At 55.0% G+C, this 12500-nt stretch overlaps 1 protein-coding gene across 1 annotated transcript in view; it reads left to right on the forward strand.

The window, feature by feature from the left end:
* The window catches only part of LOC106592015 (E3 ubiquitin-protein ligase ZNF598), a 54227-nt gene that overhangs the window by 3783 nt on the left and 37944 nt on the right, over positions 1 to 12500 (forward strand). Inside the window, exons 2-3 of the mRNA XM_045711947.1 lie at positions 8455 to 8567; positions 9419 to 9548. Of these exons, the coding sequence (XP_045567903.1) occupies positions 8455 to 8567; positions 9419 to 9548 (243 nt within the window). The remainder of the gene's footprint in view (positions 1 to 8454; positions 8568 to 9418; positions 9549 to 12500) is intronic.

Consider the following 12500-nt stretch of genomic DNA (forward strand, 5'->3'; position numbering starts at 1 on the left):
CAGCTCGGGTTTTAAGCTCCACATTGATATATTTTAAACCAAATTTCAGACAGTTGTGAAAAGTACAAGTAGAAAAATAGAAGTCGGATTGATTGAAGATGAAATGTATTTCAATAAGTTTGAAATGGGCCTATAAGCCTAATGTTTTACATTTTAATGCGATAAGTGCTCAGCATATGTGGGAACTCCTTTGTTCGCAGAGAGACTGATTTAAAGCCTTGTGATTCTACGTTTATCTCTGTTAGCGAGTCGGTCATTTCCTACGAGTTTCCTAGTTCTGACCGGCACGTGAACGCGGCATGACGCAGGTGGTCATGCCCCCCCCGTTTTTACATCGTGACGTACACTACACGATCCAGAAGTTTCCACTTCACAATAACAGCGCTTTCAGTGGACCGGGGAAGCAGCTCTGGCAGGGTGTGACGGTGCCACGTTGAAAAGTCACTGAGCTCTTCAGTGAGGCCGATTTGTTTGTCTATGGAGATCGCATGGATTGTGTGACTGAAATAGCCCGACTCCACTAATTTGAAAAGGGGGTGTGTCCACATACTGCTGTGTAAATACAGTGTTCTCTCTGTTTGACGACGCTGCGCATCTTCATGCAAAAACTCCTTCCGCTACGGGACGGCGGGGGTTACCGCGGTTACCTTACTGGACGGCGGGGGTTACCGCGGTTACTTTACTGGACGGCGGGGGTTACCGCGGTTCCTTTACTGGACGGCGGGGTTACCGCGTTCCTTTACTGGACGGCGGGGTTACCGCGGTTACCTTACTGGACGGCGGGGTTGCCGCGGTTCCCTTACTGGACGGCGGGGGTTACCGCGGTTCCCTTACTGGACGGCGGGGGTTACCGCGGTTACCTTACTGGACGGCGGGGGTTACCGCGGTTACCTTACTGGACGGCGGGGGTTACCGCGGTTACCTTACGGGACGGCGGGGGTTACCGCGTTACCTTACTGGACGGCGGGGTTACCGCGGTTACCTTACTGGACGGCGGGGGTTACCGCGGTTCCCTTACTGGACGGTGGGGGTTACCGCGGTTCCCTTACTGGACGGCGGGGGTTACCGCGGTTACTTTACTGGACGGCGGGGTTACCGCGGTTACTTTACTGGACGGCGGGGTTACCGCGGTTACCTTACTGGACGGCGGGGTTACTGCGGTTCCCTTACTGGACGGGCGGGGGTTACCGCGGTTCCCTTACTGGACGGGCGGGGGTTACCGCGGTTACTTTACTGGACGAGCGGGGTTACCGCGGTTACTTTACTGGACGGCGGGGGTTACCGCGGTTACCTTACTGGACGGCGGGGGTTACCGCGGTTCCCTTACTGGACGGCGGGGGTTACCGCGGTTACCTTACTGGACAGCGGGGGTTACCGCGGTTACCTTACTGGACGGCGGGGTTACCGCGGTTCCCTTACTGGACGGCGGGGGTTACCGCGGTTACCTTACTGGACGGCGGGGGTTGCCGTGGTTACCTTACTGGACGGCGGGGTTGGTTGCCGTGGTTCCCTTACTGGACGGCGGGGTTGGTTGCCGTGGTTCCCTTACTGGACGGCGGGGTTGGTTGCCGTGGTTCCCTTACTGGACGGGCGGGGTTGGTTGCCGTGGTTCCCTTACTGGACGGCGGGGTTGGTTGCCGTGGTTCCCTTACTGGACGGCGGGGGTTGCCGCGGTTACCTTACTGGACGGCGGGGTTGCCGTGGTTACCTTACTGGACGGCGGGGTTGGTTGCCGTGGTTCCCTTACTGGACGGCGGGGGTTGCCGTGGTTACCTTACTGGACGGCGGGGGGTTGCCATGTCCGCGGTTTTTCCTGAAAATGTAGCTACTTTTGAAATCGATGTGAAAATGTATTGTCGTTTCCAACGGGAACAAATTAGTCACAGTGGGCAGAAGAAGCAAGGAGGAAGGAGGCACGAGCTGGCAAGATCCTATTCGCTCATTCTAGCGTGTATTTGCATATTTCCATTAGGGAACTCCTACTCTGAAGTGCAAAAAACTACATTCACCTTTCCACTTTTTTGGAAACATTGGAAAATGGTAAAGTCAACTAAAACTGATTTTAGTTTTGGGAACAGAAAACTGTATCGAGATCAAATGTTTAAATCGACGAGAACATTTTTGCAGAATTTTGGGCCAAAATCCATCTTCTCCCGCTGGACTTCCTCTCGTCACCATATTTTATACATCTGGTGAAATATCTGGGTCGTTGTTCTGTCTGTGGTCAGGCAGTGCTGAGTGAGAGGTGGGGAAGGGGAGGACCGTAGGTGGGTGTCAGAGTTTCAAAACCTGTCTTTGGGTGACTTCCTGTCCGTCTTCATGCTGTCTTTGGGTGACTTCCTGCCCGTCTTCATACTGTCTTTGGGTGACTTCCTGTCCATCTTCATGCTGTCTTTGGGTGACTTCCTGTCCGTCTTCATGCTGTCTTTGGGTGACTTCCTGTCCGTCTTCATACTGTCTTTGGGTGACTTCCTGCCCGTCTTCATGCTGTCTTTGGGTGACTTCCTGCCCGTCTTCATGCTGTCTTTGGGTGACTTCCTGTCCGTCTTCATGCTGTCTTTGGGTGACTTCCTGTCCGTCTTCATACTGTCTTTGGGTGACTTCCTGTCCGTCTTCATGCTGTCTTTGGGTGACTTCCTGCCCATACGAAGGTTCTAACGATGCTCCTACGAAGGTTCTAACGATGCTCCTTACGAAGGTTCTAACGATGCTCCTACGAAGGTTCTAACGATGCTCCTTACGAAGGTTCTAACGATGCTCCTACGAAGGTTATAACGATGCTCCTTACGAAGGTTATAACGAAGGTTATAACGATGCTCCTTACGGAGGTTCTAACGATGCTCCTTACGAAGGTTATAACGATGCTCCTTACGAAGGTTATAACGAAGGTTCTAACGATGCTCCTTACGAAGGTTATAACGATGCTCCTTACGAAGGTTATAACGATGCTCCTTACGGAGGTTCTAACGATGCTCCTTACGGAGGTTCTAACGATGCTCCTTACGGAGGTTATAACCATGAACTCATCCTTAAGATGCCTTTTGAAAGGTTAAGCAGAAGTTTAGCGGTGTGGTTAAGGTTAGGGGGGGTTATGATTGGCTCTGCGGTAACTAGCGACGACGGACATCAGGTAGGACCAGCCAATGAGATAGTCTTGTGAGTAACTAGCGACAGGGATACCTGAGCCCAGCAGGTTAACAGAAAATGGATTATTGGATCTAATCGAAGGGTTGGTACCGGTTCAGGGAGAAGAACCGAAAAATAACGGCATTTATTGAAGACCAGAACCCGAAAAACAAAAAAATGATTTATACTGAATTATTATTATTATTATTATTTTCTTCAGTCCCACAAATCATAAAGCCCTCCCTCTGTCACTCCAACTTATTCCAGAGTCTGCTTGGAAAACCCCAAGGGCTTGACCACACCACCTCCTCCTCTCTCCTGGTCCTCTCTCCTCTCCTCTCTGCCTCCTCTCTCCTCTCTCCCTCCTGGCCCTCTCTCCTCTCTCCTCTCTTCCTCCTGGCCCTCTCTCCTCTCCTGGTCCTCTCTCCTCTCTTCCTCCTGGCCCTCCTCTCTCCTGGTCCTCTCTCCTCTCTTCCTCCTGGCCCTCTCTCCTCTCTTCCTCCTCTCTCCTCTCCTCTCTCCTCTCCTCTCTGCCTCCTCTCTCCTCTCTCCCTCCTGGCCCTCTCTCCTCTCCTGGCCCTCTCTCCTCTCTTCCTCCTGGCCCTCTCTCCTCTCCTCTCCTCTCTCCTGGTCCTCTCTCCTCTCTTCCTCCTCTCTCCTGGCCCTCTCTCCTCTCCTCTCCTCTCTCCTGGCCCTCTCTCCTCTCTTCCTCCTCTCTCCTCTCTTCCTCCTGGCCCTCTCTCCTCTCCTCTCCTCTCCTCTCTCCTGGCCCTCTCTCCTCTCCTCTCTTCCTCCTGGCCCTCTCTCCTCTCCTGGTCCTCTCTCCTCTCTCCTCTCCTGGCCCCTCTCTCCTCTCTTCCTCCTGGCCCTCCTCTCTCCTGGTCCTCTCTCCTCTCTTCCTCCTGGCCCTCTCTCCTCTCCTCTCCTCTCCTGGCCCTCTCTCCTCTCTTCCTCCTGGTCCTCTCTCCTCTCCTCTCTCCTCTCTCCTCTCTTCCTCCTGGCCCTCTCTCCTCTCTCCTCTCCTGGCCCTCTCTCCTCTCTTCCTCCTGGTCCTCTCTCCTCTCCTCTCTCCTCTCTCCTCTCTCCTCTCCTGGTCCTCTCTCCTCTCTCCTCTCCTGGCCCTCTCTCCTCTCTTCCTCCTGGCCCTCTCTCCTCTCTCCTCTCTTCCTCCTGGCCCTCTCTCCTCTCTCCTCTCCTGGCCCTCTCTCCTCTCTCCCTCCTGGCCCTCCTCTCTCCTGGCCCTCTCTCCTCTCTCCTCTCCTGGCCCTCTCTCCTCTCCTCTCCTCTCTCCTGGCCCTCTCTCCTCTCTTCCTCCTCTCTCCTCTCTCTTCCTCCTGGCCCTCTCTCCTCTCCTCTCCTCTCTCCTGGCCCTCTCTCCTCTCCTCTCTTCCTCCTGGCCCTCTCTCCTCTCCTGGTCCTCTCTCCTCTCTCCTCTCCTGGCCCCTCTCTCCTCTCTTCCTCCTGGCCCTCTCTCCTCTCCTGGTCCTCTCTCCTCTCTCCTCTCCTGGCCCCTCTCTCCTCTCTTCCTCCTGGCCCTCCTCTCTCCTGGTCCTCTCTCCTCTCTTCCTCCTGGCCCTCTCTCCTCTCCTCTCCTCTCCTGGCCCTCTCTCCTCTCTTCCTCCTGGTCCTCTCTCCTCTCCTCTCTCCTCTCTCCTCTCTTCCTCCTGGCCCTCTCTCCTCTCTCCTCTCCTGGCCCTCTCTCCTCTCTCCCTCCTGGCCCTCCTCTCTCCTGGTCCTCTCTCCTCTCTCCTCTCCTGGTCCTCTCTCCTCTCTCCTCTCCTGGCCCTCTCTCCTCTCTTCCTCCTGGCCCTCTCTCCTCTCTCCTCTCTCCTCCTGGTCCTCTCTCCTCTCTCCTCTCCTCTCTCCTCTCTCCTCTCTTCCTCCTGGCCCCCTCTCCTCTCTCTCTCCTGGCCCTCTCTCCCCTCCTCTCTCCTCTCTCCTCTCTTCCTCCTGGCCCTCTCTCCTCTCTCCTCTCTCCTGGTCCTCTCTCCTCTCTTCCTCCTGGCCCTCTCTCCTCTCTCCCTCCTGGCCCTCCTCTCTCCTGGTCCTCTCTCCTCTCTCCTCTCCTGGTCCTCTCTCCTCTCTCCTCTCCTGGCCCTCTCTCCTCTCTTCCTCCTGGCCCTCTCTCCTCTCTCCTCTCTCCCTCCTGGTCCTCTCTCCTCTCTCCTCTCCTCTCTCCTCTCTCCTCTCTTCCTCCTGGCCCCCTCTCCTCTCTCTCTCCTGGCCCTCTCTCCCCTCCTCTCTCCTCTCTCCTCTCTTCCTCCTGGCCCTCTCTCCTCTCTCCTCTCTCCTGGTCCTCTCTCCTCTCTTCCTCCTGGCCCTCTCTCCTCTCTCCCTCCTGGCCCTCTCTCCTCTCTCCCTCCTGGTCCTCTCTCCTCTCCTCTCTCCTGGCCCTCTCTCCCTCTCTCCCTCCTGGCCCTCTCTCCTCTCTTCCTCCTGGCCCTCTCTCCTCTCTCCTCTCTCCCTCCTGGTCCTCTCTCCTCTCTCCCTCCTGGTCCTCTCTCCTCTCCTGGTCCTCTCTCCTCTCTTCCTCCTGGCCCTCTCTCCTCTCTCCCTCCTGGCCCTCTCTCCTCTCCTCTCTCCTGGCCCTCTCTCCTCTCTCCTCTCTTCCTCCTGGCCCTCTCTCCTCTCTCCCTCCTGGCCCTCTCTCCTCTCCTCTCTCCTGGTCCTCTCTCCTCTCTCCTCTCTCCTCTCTCCTCTACTGGTCCTCTCTCCTCTCTCCTCCCTCCTGGCCCTCTCTCCTCTCTCCTCTCTCCCTCCTGGCCCTCTCTCCTCTCTCCCTCCTGGCCCTCTCTCCCTCCTGGTCCTCTCTCCTCTCTTCCTCCTGGTCCTCTCTCCTCTCTTCCTCCTGGCCCTCTCTCCTCTCTTCCTCCTGGCCCTCTCTCCTCTCTCCTCTCTCCCTCCTGGCCCTCTCTCCTCTCCTCTCCTGGTCCTCTCTCCCTCCTGGCCCTCTCTCCTCTCTTCCTCCTCTCTCCTCTCTCCTCTCCTGGCCCTCTCTCCTCTCCTCTCCTGGCCCTCTCTCCTCTCCTGGTCCTCTCCCCTCCTCTCTCCTGGTCCTCTCTCCCTCCTGGCCCTCTCTCCTCTCTTCCTCCTCTCTCCTCTCTCTTCTCCTGGCCCTCTCTCCTCTCTCCTCTCCTGGCCCTCTCTCCTCTCTCCTCTCCTGGCCCTCTCTCTCTCTCCTCTCCTGGCCCTCTCTCCCTCTCTCCCTCCTGGCCCTCTCTCCTCTCTCCTCTCCTGGTCCTCTCTCCTCTCCTGGTCCTCTCTCCTCTCTCCTCTCCTGGTCCTCTCTCCTCTCCTGGTCCTCTCTCCTCTCCTGGTCCTCTCTCCTCTCTCCTCTCTTCCTCTCCTGGCCCTCTCTCCTCTCTCCCTCCTGGCCCTCTCTCCTCTCTTCCTCCTCTCTCCCCTCCTCTCCTCTCCTGGCCCTCTCTCCTCTCTTCCTCCTCTCTCCCCTCCTCTCTCCTGGTCCTCTCTCCTCTCTCCTGGCCCTCTCTCCTCTCTCCTCTCTCCTGGTCCTCTCTCCTCTCTTCCTCCTGGTCCTCTCTCCTCTCTTCATCCTGGTCCTCTCTCCTCTCTCCCTCCTGGTCCTCTCTCCTCTCTCCTCTCCTGGTCCTCTCTCTCTCTTCCTCCTGGTCCTCTCTCCTCTCTCCCTCCTGGTCCTCTCTCCTCTCTCCTCTCCTGGTCCTCTCTCCTCTCTTCCTCCTGGTCCTCTCTCCTGGCCCTCTCTCCTCTCTCCCTCCTGGTCCTCTCTCCTCTCTCCTCTCCTGGTCCTCTCTCCTGGTCCTCTCTCCTCTCTCCTCTCCTGGTCCTCTCTCCTCTCTTCCTCCTGGCCCTCTCTCCCCTCCTCTCTCCTGGCCCTCTCTCCTCTCTCCTCTCCTGGTCCTCTCTCCTCTCTCCTCCCTCCTGGCCCTCTCTCCTCTCTCCTCTCTCCTCTCTCCCTCCTGGCCCTCTCTCCTCTCTCCCTCCTGGTCCTCTCTCCTCTCTTCCTCCTGGCCCTCTCTCCTCTCTTCCTCCTGGCCCTCTCTCCTCTCCTCTCCTGGCCCTCTCTCCTCTCTCCCTCCTGGCCCTCTCTCCTCTCCTCTCCTGGTCCTCTCTCCCTCCTGGCCCTCTCTCCTCTCTTCCTCCTCTCTCCTCTCTCCTCTCCTGGCCCTCTCTCCTCTCCTCTCCTGGCCCTCTCTCCTCTCCTGGTCCTCTCCCCTCCTCTCTCCTGGTCCTCTCTCCCTCCTGGCCCTCTCTCCTCTCTTCCTCCTCTCTCCTCTCTCCTCTCCTGGCCCTCTCCCTCTCTCCTCTCCTGGCCCTCTCTCCTCTCTCCTCTCCTGGCCCTCTCTCCTCTCTCCTCTCCTGGCCCTCTCTCCTCTCTCCTCTCCTGGCCCTCTCTCCTCTCTCCTCTCCTGGCCCTCTCTCCTCTCTCCTCTCCTGGCCCTCTCTCCTCTCTCCTCTCTCCTCTCCTGGTCCTCTCTCCTCTCCTGGTCCTCTCTCCTCTCTCCTCTCCTGGTCCTCTCTCCTCTCTCCTCTCCTGGCCCTCTCTCCTCTCCTGGCCCTCTCTCCTCTCTCCTCTCCTGGTCCTCTCTCCTCTCTCCTCTCTCCTCTCCTGGCCCTCTCTCCCTCTCTCCCTCCTGGCCCTCTCTCCTCTCTTCCTCCTCTCTCCCCTCCTCTCCTCTCCTGGCCCTCTCTCCTCTCTTCCTCCTCTCTCCCCTCCTCTCTCCTGGTCCTCTCTCCTCTCTCCTGGCCCTCTCTCCTCTCTTCATCCTGGTCCTCTCTCCTCTCTCCCTCCTGGCCCTCTCTCCTCTCTCCTCTCCTGGCCCTCTCTCCTCTCTTCCTCCTGGTCCTCTCTCCTCTCTTCCTCCTGGCCCTCTCTCTTCTCTTCCTCCTGGTCCTCTCTCCTCTCTTCCTCCTGGTCCTCTCTCCTCTCCTCTCCTGGTCCTCTCTCCTCTCTCCTCTCCTGGTCCTCTCTCCTCTCTTCCTCCTGGCCCTCTCTCCTCTCCTGGTCCTCTCCTCTCTCCCTCCTGGTCCTCTCTCCTCTCCTCTCCTGGCCCTCTCTCCTCTCTCCTCTCCTCTCTCCTCTCTTCCTCCTGGTCCTCTCTCCTCTCTCCTCTCCTGGCCCTCTCTCCTCTCTCCTCTCCTGGTCCTCTCTCCTCTCTCCTCTCCTGGTCCTCTCTCCTCTCTTCCTCTCCTGGTCCTCTCTCCTCTCTCCTCTCCTGGTCCTCTCTCCTCTCTCCTCTCCTGGTCCTCTCTCCTCTCTCCTCTCCTGGTCCTCTCTCCTCTCTCCTCTCCTGGTCCTCTCTCCTCTCCTCTCCTGGTCCTCCCCGTTAACAGTGTGTTTGTGTCTAGGTGCTGTTTGTGCAGAAGTTGGTGCCCTTCTCCTCTCTGCCCCTCCAGACGCTGCAGGTGGAAAGGAAACATGACATCTACTTTACTGACTCCAAGATATACGCTCAGTTCAGGTACGCTGCTCTCCTCTCTCCTGTCCTCTCTCCTCTTCCTCCTGTCCTCTTCTCTCCTCTCCTCTCCTCTCCTCTCCTCTCCTCTCCTCTCCTCTCCTCTCCTCTTCTCTCCTGGCCCTCTCTTCTCTCCTCTCCTCTCCTGTCCTGTCCTCTCCTCTCCTCTCCTCTCCTCTCCTCCTCCTCCTCCTGTCCCTCTCCTCTCCCTCTCCTGTCCCTCTCCTCTCCTCCTCCTCCTGTCCCTCTCCTCTCCTCTCCTGTCCCTCTCCTCTCCTCCTCCTCCTGTCCCTCTCCTCTCCTGTCCTCTCCTCTCCTCCTCCTCTCTCCTCTCCTCTCCTCTCCTCTCCTCTCCTCTCCTCTCCTCTCCTCTCCTCTCCTCTCCTCTCCCTCCCCCTCTCCTCTCCTGTCCTCTCTCTCCTCTCCTGTCCTCTCCTGTCCTCTTCTCTCCTCTCCTCTCCTCTCCTCTCCTCTCCTGTCCTGTCCTCTCTTCTCCTCTCCTCTCCTCTCCTCCTCCTCCTCCTGTCCCTCTCCTCTCCTCTCCTGTCCCTCTCCTCTCCTCCTCCTCCTGTCCCTCTCCTCTCCTCTCCTGTCCCTCTCCTCTCCTCCTCCTCCTGTCCCTCTCCTCTCCTGTCCTCTCCTCTCCTCCTCCTCTCTCCTCTCCTCTCCTCTCCTCTCCTCTCCCTCCTCTCCTCTTCCTCTTTCTCTCCTCTCCTCTCCTCTCCTCTCCTCTCCTCTCCTCTCCTCTCCTCTCCTCTCCTCTCCTCTCCTCTCCTCCTCTCCTCTCCTCTCCTCTCCTCCTCCTCCTGGCCCTCTCTATCTCCTCTCTTCATGTTTCTGTCTGTCTCTGCCTGTAGGACGCTGCTGCTGTCTGAGTGTCCTGTCTGTCCAGAGTCTAAAGTCTTCTCAACGTTTGAGGAGTTGGAGCAGCACATGAGGAAACAACATGAACTCTTCTGTTGTAAACTCTGTAGAAAACACCTGCAGGTAGGTTACCTGTCTACCTGTTATACCTGGCTGTTATACCTGGCTGGCTGTTATACCTGTCTACCTGTTATACCTGGCTGTTATACCTGGCTGGCTGTTATACCTGGCTGTTATACCTGGCTGGCTGTTATACCTGTCTGTTATACCTGGCTGGCTGTTATACCTGGCTGTTATACCTGGCTGGCTGTTATACCTGTCTGTTATACCTGGCTGGCTGTTATACCTGGCTGTTATACCTGGCTGGCTGTTATACCTGTCTACCTGTTATACCTGGCTGTTATACCTGTCTACCTGTTATACCTGGCTGTTATACCTGGCTGGCTGTTATACCTGTCTACCTGTTATACCTGGCTGTTATACCTGGCTGGCTGTTATACCTGTCTGTTATACCTGGCTGGCTGTTATACCTGGCTGTTATACCTGGCTGGCTGTTATACCTGTCTACCTGTTATACCTGGCTGTTATACCTGTCTACCTGTTATACCTGGCTGTTATACCTGGCTGGCTGTTATACCTGTCTACCTGTTATACCTGGCTGTTATACCTGTCTGTTATACCTGGCTGGCTGTTATACCTGTCTACCTGTTATACCTGTCTACCTGTTATACCTGTCTACCTGTTATACCTGGCTGTTATACCTGGCTGGCTGTTATACCTGGCTGTTATACCTGTCTGGCTGTTATACCTGGCTGTTATACCTGGCTGGCTGTTATACCTGTCTACCTGTTATACCTGGCTGTTATACCTGTCTGTTATACCTGTCTACCTGTTATACCTGGCTGTTATACCTGTCTACCTGTTATACCTGTCTACCTGTTATACCTGGCTGTTATACCTGTCTACCTGTTATACCTGGCTGTTATACCTGGCTGTTATACCTGTCTAGCTGTTATACCTGGCTGTTATACCTGTCTACCTGTTATACCTGGCTGTTATACCTGGCTGTTATACCTGTCTACCTGTTATACCTGGCTGGCTGTTATACCTGGCTGTTATACCTGGCTGTTATACCTGTCTACCTGTTATACCTGGCTGGCTGTTATACCTGGCTGTTATACCTGGCTGCCTGTTATACCTGGCTGTTATACCTGGCTGCCTGTTATACCTGGCTGTTATACCTGTCTACCTGTTATACCTGGCTGTTATACCTGTCTACCTGTTATACCTGGCTGTTATACCTGGCTGGCTGTTATACCTGGCTGTTATACCTGTCTACCTGTTATACCTGGCTGGCTGTTATACCTGGCTGTTATACCTGGCTGGCTGTTATACCTGTCTACCTGTTATACCTGTCTACCTGTTATACCTGGCTGTTATACCTGGCTGGCTGTTATACCTGTCTACCTGTTATACCTGGCTGTTATACCTGGCTGTTATACCTGGCTGTTATACCTGTCTACCTGTTATACCTGGCTGTTATACCTGTCTGGCTGTTATACCTGGCTGTTATACCTGGCTGGCTGTTATACCTGTCTACCTGTTATACCTGGCTGTTATACCTGGCTGGCTGTTATACCTGTCTGTTATACCTGTCTACCTGTCTACCTGTTATACCTGGCTGTTATACCTGTCTGTTATACCTGTCTACCTGTTATACCTGGCTGTTATACCTGTCTACCTGTTATACCTGTCTACCTGTTATACCTGGCTGTTATACCTGTCTACCTGTTATACCTGGCTGTTATACCTGGCTGTTATACCTGGCTGGCTGTTATACCTGGCTGGCTGTTATACCTGTCTACCTGTTATACCTGGCTGGCTGTTATACCTGGCTGGCTGTTATACCTGTCTACCTGTTATACCTGGCTGTTATACCTGGCTGGCTGTTATACCTGTCTACCTGTTATACCTGGCTGTTATACCTGGCTGGCTGTTATACCTGGCTGTTATACCTGTCTACCTGTTATACCTGGCTGGCTGTTATACCTGGCTGGCTGTTATACCTGGCTGGCTGTTATACCTGGCTGGCTGTTATACCTGTCTACCTGTTATACCTGTCTACCTGTTATACCTGGCTGTTATACCTGTCTACCTGTTATACCTGGCTGGCTGTTATACCTGGCTGTTATACCTGGCTGTTATACCTGGCTGTTATACCTGGCTGGCTGTTATACCTGGCTGTTATACCTGGCTGTTATACCTGGCTGTTATACCTGGCTGTTATACCTGGCTGGCTGTTATACCTGGCTGTTATACCTGTCTACCTGTTATACCTGGCTGTTATACCTGTCTGTTATACCTGTCTACCTGTTATACCTGGCTGGCTGTTATACCTGGCTGTTATACCTGTTATACCTGGCTGGCTGTTATACCTGTCTACCTGTTATACCTGGCTGGCTGTTATACCTGGCTGGCTGTTATACCTGTCTACCTGTTATACCTGGCTGTTATACCTGGCTGTTATACCTGGCTGGCTGTTATACCTGGCTGTTATACCTGTCTACCTGTTATACCTGGCTGTTATACCTGTCTGTTATACCTGTCTACCTGTTATACCTGTCTACCTGTTATACCTGGCTGGCTGTTATACCTGTCTGTTATACCTGTCTACCTGTTATACCTGTCTACCTGTTATACCTGGCTGGCTGTTATACCTGTCTGTTATACCTGTCTACCTGTTATACCTGTCTACCTGTTATACCTGGCTGGCTGTTATACCTGTCTACCTGTTATACCTGTCTGTCTGTTATACCTGTCTACCTGTTATACCTGGCTGGCTGTTATACCTGTCTACCTGTTATACCTGGCTACCTGTTATACCTGTCTGTTATACCTGTCTGGCTGTTATACCTGTCTACCTGTTATACCTGTCTACCTGTTATACCTGGCTGGCTGTTATACCTGTCTACCTGTTATACCTGGCTACCTGTTATACCTGTCTGTTATACCTGTCTGGCTGTTATACCTGTCTACCTGTTATACCTGTCTACCTGTTATACCTGGCTGTTATAC

This window comes from Salmo salar, unplaced genomic scaffold, assembly GCF_905237065.1.
Source record: "Salmo salar unplaced genomic scaffold, Ssal_v3.1, whole genome shotgun sequence".
NCBI classification, from domain to species: Eukaryota; Metazoa; Chordata; class Actinopteri; order Salmoniformes; family Salmonidae; genus Salmo; species Salmo salar.